Below are 16,932 nucleotides of genomic sequence, written 5' to 3' on the forward strand. Positions count from 1 at the left end.
TGTGGTGTGGGGTACGTTTGTAACAACTGGCACATCAATAGTGAGACGTGGTTTTTAACTAAAATACATAGACTTCATCAGGGTTCACTCTTTGTGTTAGGTTTTGATAAATGCATAATGTCATGAGTCCATTATTACATATCCTACAGAATAGTTACGCAGTTGTAAAAATTTCCTGGGCTCCACCTATTCGTTCCTCCTCCCTCTCCCCAAACCCCTGGCAATCAATGATCTTTGTACGGCCTCTACACTTCATACTTTTCCAGAACGTCATCGGCTTGGGATCACACAGGATGTAGCTTTTCTAGACCAGCTTCTTTCATTTAGTGTGGATTTGAGATTCTTCCATAACTTTTCCTACCTTGATAGCTTAATTATTTTCATCACTGGATAATACACCATTGCATGGATGTCTCACTATTTGTTTACCCATTTACCTATTCAATGACATTTTGGGTGCTTTCAATTATTGTAACTATGAAGAAAGCTGCTATAAACATTTGTGAGCAGGTTTTTATATGGATATATGTTTTTAACTCATGTGGGTAAATATCTAGGAGTGTTACTGCTGGATCAGAATGGGAGGCCTGTGTTTAGATTTCGAAGGAACTGTCAGCTTGTATTCCAAAGTGGAATTCCCATGGAATACAATTTTTTTCAAAAAACACTCTTAAACTAAATACAAGAAGAGTGCATTTCATTGTATACAAAATAACATCCATAAAAATATTAACAAATATAAAACCACATTTGCTCCTGGCTAGTCCCTACAGGCTTATTTGTTATAGTCAAGGACTTTCCAAAAGGTAAAATTTGGCTTGGACTGAGAAAATAAGAAACACTGATGAAGACAACGCCATAGTGAAAACGAAACTTTCATAGGCACAAAGGAATTCGAATGACCCCTTCTTGGAGGTAGTACTGCTTTGTTACACACTGAGAAACTTTGTTCTTTTATCACTGACTTTCAGAAATTTGCTGTTTGAAATTACAGAATTAAGAATGAAACACCCCCCTTTTGACAGAGTAGTCTCTCCACAGTGAGATCTTATATGTGATATGAGGTGTGATGAACAAGGAAAGGCTTTCTCACACTCCTTACATTCCTAAGTCCTCCACGATGAGTTTTTATATGTCTTCTGAAGGACGAGAAATCACGAAGGCCTTCCCACATTCCTTACATTGATATGGCCTCTCTCCAGTATGAACTCTTCTATGTGTCACGAGGTCTGAGGACTGGCTAAAGGCTTTCCCACATTGTTTACATTCATAAGGCTTCTCTCCACTGTGAGTTCTTATATGGTTAGTGAGGAATGAGACCTGACTAAAGGCTTTCCCACATTGTGTACGTTTATATGCCTTGTCTCCACTGTGAGTTCTTCTATGATTACTGAGATGTGAGGAACAATTAAAGGCTTTTCCACATTCCTTACATTCGTAAGGCCTTTCTCCACTGTGAATCCTTCTATGTACAGTGAGGTTTGAGGATTGCCTAAAGACTTTCCCACATTCCTTACATTCATAAGGCCTCTCTCCACTGTGAATTCTTATATGTGAAGTGAAGGTAGAAGAATACTTAAATGATTTCCCACATTCCTTACATTCATAAGGCCTGACAGCGCTATGAATTCTCCTATGCAAAGCGATGGCTGAAGAATACCTAAAGGCTTTCCCACATTCCTTACATTGATATGGCCTTTCTCCAGTATGAATCCTTCTATGTGATATGAGGCCTGAGAACTGCCTAAAAGCTTTCCCACATTGCTTACATTCATAAGGCTTCTCTCCACTGTGAGTTGTTATATGTGTAGTGAGGGTTGAGACCCGACTAAAGGTTTTCCCACATTCCTTACATTCATAAGGCCTCTGCCCAGTGTGAGTTCTTATATGGGTAGTGAGGTGTCCTGACTGACTAAAGCCTTTCCCACATTCCTGACATTCATAAGGCCTCTCTCCACTGTGAGTTCGCATATGCTTAGTGAGGTATGAGGGCCATCTAAAGGCTTTCCCACATTCATTACATTCGTAAGGCCTCTCTTCACTGTGAGTTCCTAAATGTGCAGTGAGGGCTGAGGAAAAACTAAAGGCTTTCCTAAATTCCCTACATTCATAGGGCTTATCTCTGTTATAGAAAAGGAGGGATAAAGGGTCACTAGAAGAACTTTCTTTACATTCACCCTTGTGACCTCTCACATGTGTCCAAAAGGACGAGAAACTACAGAAATCTTTCCCATACTCATTACATTTATACTGATTGTCACTAGTGAGTGTTGTCACAGGATTCTTAAGAGTTGTGATACAAATGAAATCCTTCCCACATACCTCACACTTATGGGGTTTCTTGCCACTAAGAGGTCTCATAGGAGTGGTACCACCACAGGCTTCTCTAGATGTAATAAACTGACAGGTATGGTGGTTATGTGATGAGGGATCCATGATGGCTTTTTCACAGTCAGAGCATTCAAAAGGATTTACTTCTGGAGGATTTCTTTTCTGCACGGTAAGATTTGGAACCCAGCTGAAGGTTTTCCCACACTGATTGCCTTCGTTACTTTCACAGAGGTTTTCTACTGTATGAATTCTGTTAAAAACAGGTAACATGTTGGAAATCAATTATTTCCACTTCCTCATTACCAAACAAAGTGAACACGCAGTTTTTGGCTTGACTTCTCTCCTGTTTCATAGCTTAAATCATCTAGCAGAAATACTACCATAATTGTCACTGTTTTTCTAAAATATGAGACTTTCTGATCATTGTGTGTAAGTGAAATATGTTTCAAATACTCAATGTCTGACACACATTTATGAAAAAGTTGTGAAAATTCCCTGAACACGTAAGTTTACAGCAAAGTTTATACATATACAAATATACATACACATATATATTCATATATGTATGAGTACATATCAGGGCTTCGAACTGGTTCGTATTACTTGAAAAATTGCCAACGTAAATAAGGGCAGTGTTTGCGTTGAATATCTGCTGCCCATCGGATTTAAACCTGTGTTGGAAACACCACAGGGCCCTGAACAAAGATGGCAGGCAATCTCATAGGTTTCAACGCGTGTCGCTCCGCACAGTACTGTGAATAATCCCACCTGCATGGATTCCAAAAAAGTTTCAGGAACCTGCTGCAGAATCCTGAATAGCAGGAGTATGACGAGAAACACACATTCAAAGCAGTGTAGTGGGACACCGTGTTTGTGCAGGGCACCGCCAACTGTTCTCTGCTCGGGTCAAAATCCAACAGGCAATAGGTTTGGAGGCTATGCAATGCGTACACCAACCTTCTTTATGTTTACAATTACTGAACTGTTGTGAAACAGTTGGAAACCTTGGTATACACACATGAACATACGAATGTGTATTTTAAGGTCATCACAACTCAGGATTTTCTCGTGAAGCACCGCTTTCTCTTGTTTGAATGACACTCACCTCAAACGTCTCTCTTGGTTTTTATGATCATCTTTATTACTATGTAATTCAGAGATTTCTCCTAACGTGGACGACCAGATGTTATTTTTTATGTATCGCATCATTATATGTTTCCTGGGTAACTTTTCTCCATCCTTAAGGTTTCCAAAGTCTGACCCAATAATTCAAGTTGAGGTTCGCGATATGAAACAAACAGAAAGAAATTATTAGGGGAAAAAGGACCACTGTTAATAAAGACGTAGCCACATTTCACGGTTTCAGCACTTTACCAATGGTTTAGAAGCAATTTACTAGGACATACTTTTATGAACCTTGAGAGTAATGGTGACATGAATAAGCGTAATTAGAGCTAAGTAGAAAGATATTGGACACAATATACATGTAACATTAAATGAGAAAAAGGATCCGCATGACCGCAGCTGTGAAAGGATCACTAAAGTCAGAAAAGGAAGCTCAGGTTTCCGTGAAGTTGTGTCTCTGGGAAAACAAATGTGTAGAGCTGACATGGTGCTCATGAAGAAACGCTTATCATGAGGGAAGACAGTGAAGAGTAATGAGGAGTTCCTTGATATTGAGCCAATACTTTGCTCTTCAGGGTCTCTGAAGATAGACAGGTGTGGGTTGATTTGCAGCAAAATAATCATGTCAAACTTGTAATCAACACAGTAATACTCTACGCGGTCCCAAAATACAATACCGTCTGTACCCCAAAGTGACCCCTAAAGCCAATGCTTACATTTACAACACTTCAAGAGCCTCAAGGCTTTTAATCACAAGAGAAGTGAAAGCTAAGTGTAATACATAGTGCTTTGTGTTCACGGAGAAGCCAAGATACATGCGCTCTATAGACCAAAGGACCATGCCTGCTTTATTTAATGATTCATTCTCATTGCTCAGCCCAAATTCTGGAGTAAAGTTAATGAGTAAAAGAGGTTTGCTCACTAAAGGAATAACAGAAAAAAGAAGAAAAAAAAAGGAATCTGTTCTTACCTACTGAGGCCAGGTTTCTGAAGGTTTCGATCATCACATCTCTGTAGAGTTTCCTCTGAGTAAGATCCAGCAAAGCCCACTCTTCCGGGGTAAAGACCACAGCCACATCCTCAACAACCACTGAGTCCTAAAACATTGACACATTCTGCATCAGCGAGGTACCATGGACTTCAGTGTGTACAAGAATGAAGGGTGAGGCTGACAGTCCTGGGGAACAGAGAATTCTTAGGGATTTGACACAAGGTTCTGTGTACTATCAAGGTCTACTCTACGGTATGGCCATCAGCCTCGTCCCTTCACTAACTACATTCACTTCCTCACTGATTGCTTTCTGTCTCACAGACGTCCAGCACTGAAATTATCTCTCTACAGTTCGACTGCAACCAATTGCACTTGTATTCTCCTCTCTCTTTACCGTCTGGAATGGTTAGAAAACATAGCAGACATTAGAGAAATGCTCTCATTCAGATCTTCACTTCCTTGTGAACAAACAATTACCACTCCTTCCGTAAGCCCTACCAGAACACACTCAACAAAACATAAAGCACAGGGTGAAGACAGGATGATGTATAGTAACTGGTACACACTGCAGAAGGGCAGTTTTGCTTTTGTTTCTCACAACCATGAGAGGACCAGGGGCCAATATCAACACACTGGCAACCCAAACACTGAGCTGGTCATATTTTCTTCAACTCTTGGAGGTCAGCATGTGGCTGATTCAGGTCAGGAGACTCTCATTCAACAGAGAGCACCAAGGCCCAAACTGGGGATGTCACAGGTCCACAAACACAGTCTAATGTTAGAAGACAACAAGGAGCACAACCTCTGCAGAAACAAGGACAGCACGCCCTTGTGTTTCCTCAGTGACAAAAGGTTACCATTTCCATTTGGAAACCCTGGTGGCATAGTGGTTAAGTGCTACGGCTGCTAACCAAAGGGCCAGCAGTTCAAATCCGCCAGGCACTCCTTGGAAAGTCTATGTGGGCAGTTCTACTCTGTCCTATACGGTCGCTGTGAGTCGGAATCAACTTGATGGCACTTGGTTTGGTTTTTCGTTGGAATGACTGTAAAACATGATAAACGTAATCAGTGTCACCAAACTATACATGTAAACGCTGTTGAATTGACAAACATTTTGTTAGGTATAACTTCTACTACAAAAAAATTAATATTATAAGTAGAGCTGAAATGCAGAGAGTTTACCGGTTAAATTGCCTATGAAGCCTAGGAAATAGACTTACACACCAGCCCTCTAGGGGCTGTGCTTTAGAATTCTCTCACATTCGCAGTCCCTGGAAGGCACCTAACCATGACTACCTGAACCCTGACCACTGGAAGCCCCTGGTCTGTAAGAGTGACCTTTCTGAAACAGCAGCAATCCGTTGGGTTCCTCGTGTCAAGAGGAGAGAAAAGGCTGCTAAAAGACGCCTTCAGTGCTGAAACAGAGTAATTTTAGAGAAAGAAGACTCCTCTTCTCAGGGAAATGGTGACGTGAGCAGCCTATGTCATCTCTAATCCGTCCTGGTATGATCGGATGACAGCAACTTTGAACCAGAGCCCAAAGCCAAAGGTCTCCTCCACTGCAGTGGGCGAGGTTATATATTTTGAACTCACCAAAAACCCTGATATTTATTATAGAATAATGATGAAATGTTCCATGTACTGAGCAACTGTGATTTTTCTTTCATGACTCTTCTAAGCAGATATTATTTCAGACAGGGCATAGCTGAGTAAAGTTAGAGACGATCATTTAATCACATCCTCAGTGCTTCCCACATGGAACACTGCTGAGCCAGGATCACAATGCAGGTCAATTTCTCTTTGAAGTCTAAATTGCTGACAACTCCATTTCTGTCCATATGCATACAGTTTTGTTGTTATTTTTGCTGTTACCGTCCAATAACACCATAAAAAAAAAAAACAAAAACCCAAACCCAGTCGATGATCTGAAGTCCTCGTGGATAATAGGTAAACACTCTATTCAATTCATACAACCAGGACATACTTCTCCTGGCAAAGCCCTGTGTCTCAGACAAGACTTCTTCCCTCCAGACCCTTAAGTGGCTACATTCATTCATTAAAATTCATTCAGGTCCTACTGATACAGAGTCTACTGCACATTGGCAAAGCAGATACAGCAATGAACAAAACGAACACCCAGATGAACATGGATAGTAAATTCTTTGAGTGGGGACAGTAAATTTAAATACATAAACATGTGTATATAAGTATCATGTGGCAATGTGTTCTATAAAAGAATTCAGGTCTTTGAGAAGAAACCGTTCTAGAAGGAGGAAACAGCCAGAGCACAGGTCGGAAGGTGTGAAGGTGTCTTGGATGTCTTAGGAAGAGCCAAAGGCCCACGTGGCTAGAGCAGAATGCAATGCAGAGGAAAAACCGGATTAGGAATCTGGACGGGTGACTGGGGGTCAGTGGGCTTATCATGTTCGGGGGAACTCGTTGGCAACTGAAAAGAATCTAGCTTTTAATCTTAGTGAAATGCTGAGTAATTTTACACTTTTGAGCAGTGGAGGAAACTGGTATGATACCTCTCAATCCTTTTAAGATTCAAAGTGCTCCAGTGCCTAGGGAGACTCAACAACACTGTTCAGAGACATGGGACAAGGATGGCTCTAGAGGGTCGGGGCTCAGCCTCCACAGCCAGAGCTGCTCCGTCTTCAGATTCAGGAGAGAACACTCTGTCATTCAACACAGAACACCAAGAACCGGGGGGTAGGGTGGGGATATTAACACCGCGTGATGCTACCTCTGAGAGTCACATAAGGAAGGTGACACCAGGTATTCAAATCTTCAAATGCCATGTATGTAGGGATGAAGGGCCCAGAGACAGTGGAGCAAGGTATTAGGGTGCCTCCTAGGGCTCAGTTCCTCAGCCTCCTCTGTCACTGTCTTCTTCACTGAAACCACAGTCCCGCAGCACACGGCTGCTTCCCAACAATTCAGATCCAGCCTCACCCACATAATGCTAAGGATAACCCAGTTCTGCGTAGAACTCACCATTTTCTTCTCCAGCTTCTGGGCGTCTATGGAATGACATCTCTGACCCCAAGAAGCCACTTCCAGGAAGAGGGACAGGACTGGAAGCAGAGGCCTGGGCAGTCTGGAGGCAGATGAATAATGTTTGGTCCACACACCAGTGACAGCAATTGAAATCCTTCCCTGTGATTGATGGATCTGCCAGAGGGTCGCCTGAGGTCCCCAGCTGCCTGGACTGGACTAGTTCTCCCTGCACCACACCTGAGACCTGAAATAGAAGAAGGATGTAGAGGAAACAGTGTTGAGGAAGCAGGGAGTGACAGGCCTTTGGCCTCCTACCAGGCTCAGGGCAATGCTCCACCCTGAGGGCCTTTACACTAAAGGCAGAACAGGCTCCAGCCCCCACAGCACACACCTACATTCTTCAGGCAGCTCCCCAGGCTTCTACTTTCTGCAACAAGATCACAGATGGAGGAATTTACCTCTCTCACAGCATGAGGAGCAACCAGGCCTGGCCAGGCTGCCAAACTTGAACCTGATTTCCTCCAGGGACTTAGGGATCCAATGATCAAGTTGTGGGCTTACCTATGTATCTTTGTTCCTAGTATCAAATCTCAGTGTTATCTGACATTTACATGGATGAATTTTTAAGAAAGAACATACTTTTCATATATTCACAATGAACTCATCATGGTTCATTTATTTTTAAGTTATGTGCTGTAAAAAACCTTTCACTGTGCTTTTCTAAAAATTTTCATCTTATTTATGACACTAATATCTGATCAGTATTTTTCTGTTCCTTTGGAATTAACTAACATTTCTTTCTGCCCCTTGACTTTTCTGGTATTTTCTCCCCCTTCATTTTCAAACCATGAGAACACCACTCACTAAGATTTTGAGAAATCTGGGGGGATTCCTGAACACTTTCTCTTTCTGGTATTAAATAGATCAACAAATAAATCAGAAAATCTTTATGCTTTCACTAAGGACCCGTCTCGTGCCTCACTTCCTATTTCTTTTCTCCCTGCGCCCTTTCCAAATTGAGTCCTATTTCATTTCTTGGTCTCACTGTCAATGAATTCTCCGTTGCAAGATCTTTACACGAGTGTCTCCCCTCTACACGTTATCCTTCTTTTTTTTTATTTTCTGTAATACAGCTCGCTAATTTTAATTCACATCATTATTTCTCGACTAGTATTCCCAGCATAAATCAGGAGCTTGTTCACTATGTGGAAATCTCAAGTCCCATCCCAGAATTTCTCAATCGAAATTTGCATTTCAACCAGATCCGGGGGTTATCCACATTGATACTCAAAGGTGAGAAGCATTCAGTGATGTACAGGAATGAGCAGTCTATAAAGGGATGCCCTTTCATCCATCCACACCTCTATTGTATCACTGGCTATCTTCCTGATTCACAATCAATCTCCACGTCTAGGCCTCCTCACAGTCTTCCCTAATTTGTTCATAACAAGCTCCTGCCTGACATCATTCAATCATCGTTGTCACTTCCAAATTCTATCTGTGGCATAGGAAATGCTCAGTGCCCATCAGTGGCTGTCCATGGGCCTTCCAAAAGCCCAGAGTTTTCAGCACGGTTCTAAACGACCTGTTCCAATCCAGCTCACACAAACCTCACCACTCACTTGTTGTTCTCTCTGCTTTAATCATCTCTGTCTTCCATCAATGAATGGATAATACTGGGTTCTCTGCTGCCTCAGGGATTTACACATTTATTTTTCCCAACTGAAATACTCTTTGCACTCCCACCCATACAAAATGATATCAGCTCTACACAGCACTGCATGTAGCTAAAAAAAAACAATTTTCTGAATCTTCACTGAGATAATTTCCCTTTTCAAGCAGTTGAACCTCACTCTCGGGTTAGGTCTTTTTAATACAGATAACACATATCCTTAGTTTTTCATTCTTTCTTTAAAACTGTCTCCCAAACTAGACTATAAATCTATGGGCAGACACTCTGTATTTTGTCTTCTTGTTCCTTCTGGCCTGTGACACTGATCATTGAGGACACACACAGATTATTACCTGTTATATATAGTCTTCAGCAGCACTATCCAAGAGTACTTTATGTGAAGATAGACATGTTCTGTTTCTGTACAGCCCAATATGGTAGTCACTAGCCCTATGTGCCTATTCACCACAGAATATATGACTAGTGGAATGAAGGAACTCTACTTTTAGTTTTAATTACTTTTAATTGAAATAGCAGCACCTGGCTAGTGGGCATCACAGCTCAAGTAGACTCACCAGACCCTTAAGCAACCAACAGAGCAGAGAGGGCATGAAAGCTGCCAGCAGCACAATGCAGAGCTTCACAGTTTTGGGCTTGCTAAAAGTCTGTCACATAGGGAAATGGAACATTGCACTCAGTTTGTTTCTACTTGCATGATGAAGGTTAATGTCAACCTCAATTGGATTTACCTCATTCTGAAAACCTCAATGACATTTAAACATAGAAATGAGTGGGAATAACAGAGGAGACAGGAGGGGCACTTTCTGCAGAGGTGACATTTGAAGTGAGACAAGAATTATAGGAATTATTGAGTTCCTAGAGTTTAAAAGTTTTCCTCTAATCAGCAGAAATACTTGGTGCGAAGGCCGAAAGGCAGGGAAAATGTTGACATGTCTGAAAAGGTTTTTTCTAAAAACATGTCAAGAGCCTATGAAATATGAGGGTGTTCTCAATTTAAGTCAGATGTGGAGGGTCTTGCCAGAGAGGGTAAAATATGTGGATTTTTTCTGGATGTGATTGAGAGTTGGCTTGGTTTACATTGTTGATATCCGCCTCTTGCTGCTGGGTGCAGACTGTACCTTCCTCTGAAAAGAGAAATAGGAGAAGAAAGTTCAGAGCTGCCTTCCTAAGGGAGCTCCCCTCTCACGGTAGCTTGGACTGTTTCCCTGAATGCAGTGAATGAATGAAGGCGGGTGCAGCTTACCGGCTGGGAAAGCCAGGTGAGAAGTAGATTTGTTCGGGTGAGATTTTAAAAGCTCTGTCTTGGACACGTTAGGTTTCAGAGCGTTACAGTCCTTAGTGTTCCAGGTGGGCTATGGGAAGGACTTGGTGTCTGAGTCCATTGGTACCCAAGAGCCTGAATCTCATCCTGTGGGCCGTCTTCTGCTGGCCACGAACAATCACACTGTGTCCTCTGAAACAGGCTGCATTCCCACTTCTGAAGCTGCAAGCTAAAGGAGAGGAAGAGCAGAGTGTTGGCACGGATGAGGCCTTTAGCAAATAATTAATGGTTCCTGGCACAGATTCCAACGTCTGACAGCAGACATTTGGTTTCTGTACTAAGGGACTAGACGAGCTCGATGCAGACCAGGGGCTGATAATTACAGTCAACTTCTGGATGAAAAGCTTGTTTTTTTCTGCTTGACTTTCAAGGCTCTGTGAAGATTTCTCCTGCGTGAAGACATCCCTTATTTTAACTGAACCACTGCTTATAGTTACAGTGAATTCTTTAGATCTTTGTAAACACTCAGGCGTATTTGGAGGAAGCATGTGAACCTGCCTTTTTGGTAACTTTGAAAACGCCAACATGGAACTTCATGTGGTTTAACCTGTCTTGTTCAAGAAGAAATTAAATGACTACCGTGTGTGTGTGAGAGAGAGAGGGAAAAGAACCAAATAAAATTAAAAAGCTTTCTTGGCTCAAAAAAAAAACAAAACTGATATTGTCATGGTATCTGAGGAGCATTTCTTAGATTCTCACCTAGGAAAATTCAGTAGTTTTCAATGAAGGCTTCGATTCGACATGAAGTAATATGACAACAGTCATGTCCCCAAAGGAAAGTCCCATCCAGAATGGGAGTACTTCTAGAATATCTATGTGTAGAGAAGGAAAATAGAAGGCACCACATTATTCAACACTATGTTGAGATTAAGAGTTGTGTTTAATAATTGGTTTTATTGTACGCATTTTTAAAGTTTTTGACTCATACAATATTTTTACAGTTTAAAAAAAAAAAAGCACGTTTATTTTCTCCACACACTAGCTTTCAACAATGGATTCTGAGCTACAATAGCAAAAAGCTCAAGGAATAAAAGACAAAACAGATCAATTAAGACTCTCAGCAAAGGGAAGAGACAATCTACAGAATGGGAGAAAATACACTGAAACCTGTGAGAGCTGGAATTTCACAGGATTGCCTTTTTTTTCTGGGTCTTGCAATTTTTCCGCCTTTTACACAGCGCAGCCTTGCCACTTTTTGGTCACTTCTTTAATGGAAAATATTTGAGTTTTCCTACTCTGACAGGTTTCCACCTTAGAGGTTCCAGCTTTCGCAGGTTTCACTGCATTTGGGAATCATACAGGCCATAAGGGTTTAGTATCCAGGACAGAGAAAGACCTCCTAAGTGTCAGCAACAATTGTAAAATTGGGCAAAAAACTGAAGGAGACATTTCACCAAAGATGATAAGCAAATGGTCAATAAACACATGAAAAGATGATGAATGCCCTTGTCATTAGGGAAATGCAAACCCAAACCACAAGACACACCACCTCATCCCTAGGAGGATGGCTACTATCAGAAACAACAAGAGTTGGGGAGAATATGAAGAAATTGCCGGAGGGTTGTAAAATGGTTCAGCCTCTGTGGAAAAGTGTGCCTGTTTTTCAAAATGTTAAACATACAAATAGCCTATGACCCAGAAATTTCCATTTATAGGAGCGCAGATGGTGCAAATGGTTAAGTACCCACTTGCTAACCAAAAGACTGACGGTATGAATAACAACAAAAAGAGCAGATGTTGAGGCTGCTGATGAACAACCATATACCTCATGGGACGTGGTTTCTTGCTTTGGAGGTTGAGCGTTACGCTTTCATGGGACATCGCAGTTAACTGGCCTAATAACGTGTTGAGTGATTTAACCTCCTAGTTCACTGTGTGGTGCCTGGGGTCTTACAAGCTGCCATCCAAGGCACAAAAGTCGGTCTGTATTCACCTGGAACAACCGAGGAAAAAGTTAAGGCAGGAAAAGGAGGAGGATAAGGAATGTGTGGTAACTGCCTCCATGAACAGCTGCCTCATTGGCCATGAGAGTAGAAGAACAGGAGAGTGCCTGGCTGCCATTACGGAATATCTTCATCGAAACTTCTAGAGCAGAATCCTGATCTAAAGAGGGAAAATGCACAACAGAATTTCAAATTCTTATGGACTCCAGGCTTCCTGGAGCCATGAAGGTTGGATGAACCCCTGAAGCTATTGCCCTGCGATCATCTTTAAACCTTAAACCAAAAATATCCGTTAGAGTCTTCTTAAAATCGAACAATAGTTTAGCTTAAGTAGTAAACAATGAGCCTTGAGCATTCTGCTCTTTAGAAAACTGTCTATGTGGGATCAAACTGACAACAGCAACTCAGAAGAGCTGACAGGAACCCTAGGGAGCACTGAGTTTATGTTAAGGGGAGAACAACTGAGAAAAGTTCAGTGAGAATGGTTGTGTGACTGGAAGAACGTAATCAATGTCAGTAAACGGTACCTGTAGAAAATGTTGAACTGGTGTATGTTTTGCTGTGTATATTCTCCACAACAAAAGTATAAAATTATGTAATTAAAGAAAACAAAAGTTGGCAGTTTCCACCCACCCCAGCACCTCTGTGGCAAAGATGCCATCATTTGCTTTCGTTAAAATTACAGGAAAAAAACCCTACGCTACAGCTCTACTCTGTCACGTGGTCTCACCATGAGTCTAAAATTACCTCAATGATACCTAACAAGTAGATACACAAAAGGCTTGAAAGTAGGGATGCAAACAGCTATTTTTACACCAATGTTCAAACACCACTATTCAAAATAGCAAAAAAGTGTAAAAAAAAAAACCCAAATGTCCATCAACAGACGCATGGATTAAAAAAATAGAATATTATTCGGTCACAAAAAGAGATTAAGTTCTTATAAATGTTACGCCATGGATGAACCTTGAAAACACTATGCTAAGTTAAACAAGTCAGAGACAAAAGTATAAATCGTGTACAGTCCCACTTAAGTATCTGTAATAGGCAAGTATATACAGACCAAATCGTTACTAGGGGGAGCTGGGAGAGAGGACGGGAGTTAATGCTTAAGCGACACTGACTTTCTTCTAATGGTGATGGAAAATCTTGGAAGTTGATAGAGGTGATAGTTGCACTACATGGTGAAAGCAATTAACGTTGAATTCTGCATGTAAAAATGGTTGAAAAAGGAAAAAGACTTGTTATATATATTTTAACACACACAGATACCATGAAATGACAGTATTAAGAAGAAAGAAATTTAATTTCTTGGTTAGAATGTATAAGTGAAAGGAGGGAGCTTTAGATGCTGTGAGGATATTGAGAGGAAAACTGGTATTTCTAAGATTTCACACGAACCTTAGGCTGTACTAATCTAAAGAAATAAAATCATATTTCAAGAACTGCAGTGCGTAAAGAACTGTTTTTTTAACGTAATTAGATCTAGATCACCGTGTTAATACGTGAAAAAAAGACTCCTTCCATACCAATATATAAATATATATGTACACACAAAACACGAACTATAATTCATAGCAACTTTAAAAAAGATTAAGCACTGGCACTCTCAATAATTTCTCCAACAGGACACTGAAATACAGACACTTGAAATTTGCTCCATAGGGTTTTCAGCACTGTGACCTTTCAGGAGCAGATAGACAGGCCTGTCTTTCAAGGCTCATCTGGGTGAGTTCAATCCACCAACCTTTCCGCTAATAATCTGAATCTTTTCAGCTACCCAGGGCCGCCCTACTTCACTCTTTCACTGTGTAAAGTAATTATTATACAAGATAAGGGACCTTTTCAACACTGCAGTGTCGCTGACCCTCTAAGATCTGAAGTATATGGGTTAGTGGCGTTACACGGGCCTCCCATCTTCCCTTCATTCCTAAATTTCGCCGCACTGACTCTAGGAATATGCAGGGTTTGTGCTCCAAGAAGCCGTCGACCTTTTAAGGACTGTGCTTCTTTGGTAGCAGAAACTGTGGTTCTGAAACAGGCTGTCAGCCATACTGAAAACCCCAGTCAACACCCCTCCCCCATCCCCCCTTTGTCTTGCTAACCACAAGCTTGTTTTGAGCAGGAAGTCGCAGCAGGTACTGGCTGGGTCCATTGACTAGCCCTAGTCATGCCTTGAAGCATGCACAGATTGAGATCACATGCTTCACCTGACCCTCTCCCCACCCCAATATAGACAGGGGAGGGCTAAAGGCAGAAGACTCCAGGTACCAAACCCAACTCCTGAGGCCACTGGAAACTAAAAGCTCCCCAGCTCCCCTAGTCAGCCAGCACGTGGCCATAAGGTCACTAGACCCCAGGTGCTCCTCGTATATGCAGACAGTAAACTTGCCACTTTCTGTTGCCCTTGCAATCAGTGTCCATCTTATTTCAATTTTTTTTAATAAGACAGGACCAGAACCCGAGTGGTTAGGTTACAGTTCAATTCCCAGTACCCAATCTAGCACAGACTACACACCCAGGGTGTGTCATCTCTATAAATCGTTCGTCGCCTACATTAACACTGTTCAGCAACATCATATTTTATATCGGACCAACTATGACTGGCTGTATGGTTTCTCACACAATCGTGATGAAAATTTCTGCCTTAACGCCCAAGAAATTTCTCGAAAGCTACCTGTATTAAATGTTTTCCTCCTGAAACTGGGATAAACATGCTCCTAAACGTACGTACTATTTCCAAGTCATGTTTGTTGATTGTTCATCAGTCCTAAATACATATACCCATTAAAGGAGGAGGTTATAATCCTCGCCACAATCTTCATTTCCCCAGGACCACTAATAATCAACAAAAGTCCTGCCTGATGAAGCACAGAAAAGAAAGAGGAGCCGTTTCAGGCAGGGAGATTGTGATCACTATGCCCCTTGAAGTAACAACAGATTTGCATTTGAGTTCAGACACTGCCACTGAGTAGATATTTGTCTACGCGCGAGGTATTAAATTTCTCCGAGATTATTAGACTTCTGTAAAACGTTACAAATCGTCGCTCCCTGGCAGTGGTGTTTGGAGGCTCAGAGAAGGTCCCTTAGACGAAGTCCTCGACCCCGTGCCCAGCCCTCCAGAAACAGCTCAGTAAACGGTAAATATACGCAGGGGCCAGCAGTGACTGAGGGCTGAGGAGCAGCTCAAGGTAACCGCGCACCTGTGTCTCCACAACACGTGGGTATGCGCCATTCAGACGCCGGGAGCGACCCAAGACCCCAGGAGGCCCGGGACCCTGCATGTCTCCGCGTTTCCTTAGCAGCTCAGGTCTGCGCGGCTCCCACCACCTCACCTGTCCACGCACCGACACACACAGGCCTCCAGGAAGCAGTTGCTGCCACACACCGGAGGAGCCGGACGGACGCCGACCAAGGAGGCACACTTCCGCTTCCGGTGAGCAGGAGAAGCAGCAGGACTCCAACAGGAACACAGAAACTAGTGATTCATCTCATTCATTGGATATATGGGAAAAAGTAAAACAAAATAGCAATGAAAATATTCATGAATTTATCAAGGAAAGCAGGTGATATGGCCAGGTAGCATTCAAACCAAGGAAGCATTGAGCATTGCATATTTGCAATTTATTTGTCTAACAGAGCACACACGAGTAGGAAAAAAATAAGCATACGAAATCACAGCTGATCTTAGGTACAATCAGGTAGGTTCCAACTCATAGTCACCATACGTACGACAGAACCAAACACTGTCCAGTCCTGCACCATCTTCACAACCATTGCTATTCTTGATCCCATCATTGCAGCCACTGTGTCAATCCACCTCATTTAAGGTCTTCCTCTCTTTCGTCTACTTTAACAAGCATGATGCGCTTCTCCAGGGACTTCTCCCTCCTGATAATAGTCAAAGTACGTCAGACGAATTCTCGCCATCCTCGCTTCTAAGTAGCATTCTGGTTGTACTTCTTCCAAGACACATTCCTTCGTTTTTCTGGCAGTCCACAGTATATTCAATATTCTTCACCAACACCGCAATTCAAAGGCATCAGTTCTTGAGTCTTCCTTATTCATTTCCAGCTTTTGTATGCATATGAGGTGAGTGAAAATACTATTGGTTGGGTCAGGTGCACCTTATTTCTCAAAGTGATATTTCTGCTTTTAACAGTTTAAACTGGTCTTTTACAATAGTTTTGCCCAATTCATCATTTGATTTCTTGACTGCTGCTTCCATGGGTAAAAGTTTCTGTAAAAAATAGCTCTAAGAAACTCAATAGGAGGATGCTCTTTAGTAGCAATTACAGAGGGGCAAATCAATACCATAGACATACCATTTCATTTCCACTTTTTTTTTTTTTTTTCTAGTTAGGATAGCCAAATTAAAAAAATCAGGAAAAAAAAACAAGTTAGGATGTAGGGAAATTGGAAACACCTATTGCTAGTCGGAATGCAAAATGGTAAAGCCCTCCAGCAAAACTGTAGTGGTTCCTCAAAAACTAAAAATAGAACTTCCATGTGACCAAGCAACTCCACT

General features: G+C 41.8%; 1 protein-coding gene across 1 annotated transcript; it reads right to left on the reverse strand.

The window, feature by feature from the left end:
* Positions 1 to 1,072: 1,072 nt before the first annotated feature.
* Positions 1,073 to 2,601, reverse strand: LOC135228874 (zinc finger protein OZF-like). The gene has a single exon (XM_064278019.1). It carries the CDS (start codon positions 2,599 to 2,601, stop codon positions 1,129 to 1,131), a length of 1,473 nt encoding a protein of 490 aa, XP_064134089.1. The 3' UTR covers positions 1,073 to 1,128.
* Between the last annotated feature and the right edge of the window lie 14,331 nt (positions 2,602 to 16,932).

The sequence above is a fragment of the Loxodonta africana genome, chromosome X, assembly GCF_030014295.1.
Source record: "Loxodonta africana isolate mLoxAfr1 chromosome X, mLoxAfr1.hap2, whole genome shotgun sequence".
Lineage (NCBI taxonomy): Eukaryota > Metazoa > Chordata > Mammalia > Proboscidea > Elephantidae > Loxodonta > Loxodonta africana.

Excerpts from the sequence above, each read along its gene's own strand:
- LOC135228874 (XM_064278019.1), bottom strand. The coding sequence starts at position 2,601 with ATGTTACCTGTTTTTAACAGAATTCATACAGTAGAAAACCTCTGTGAA.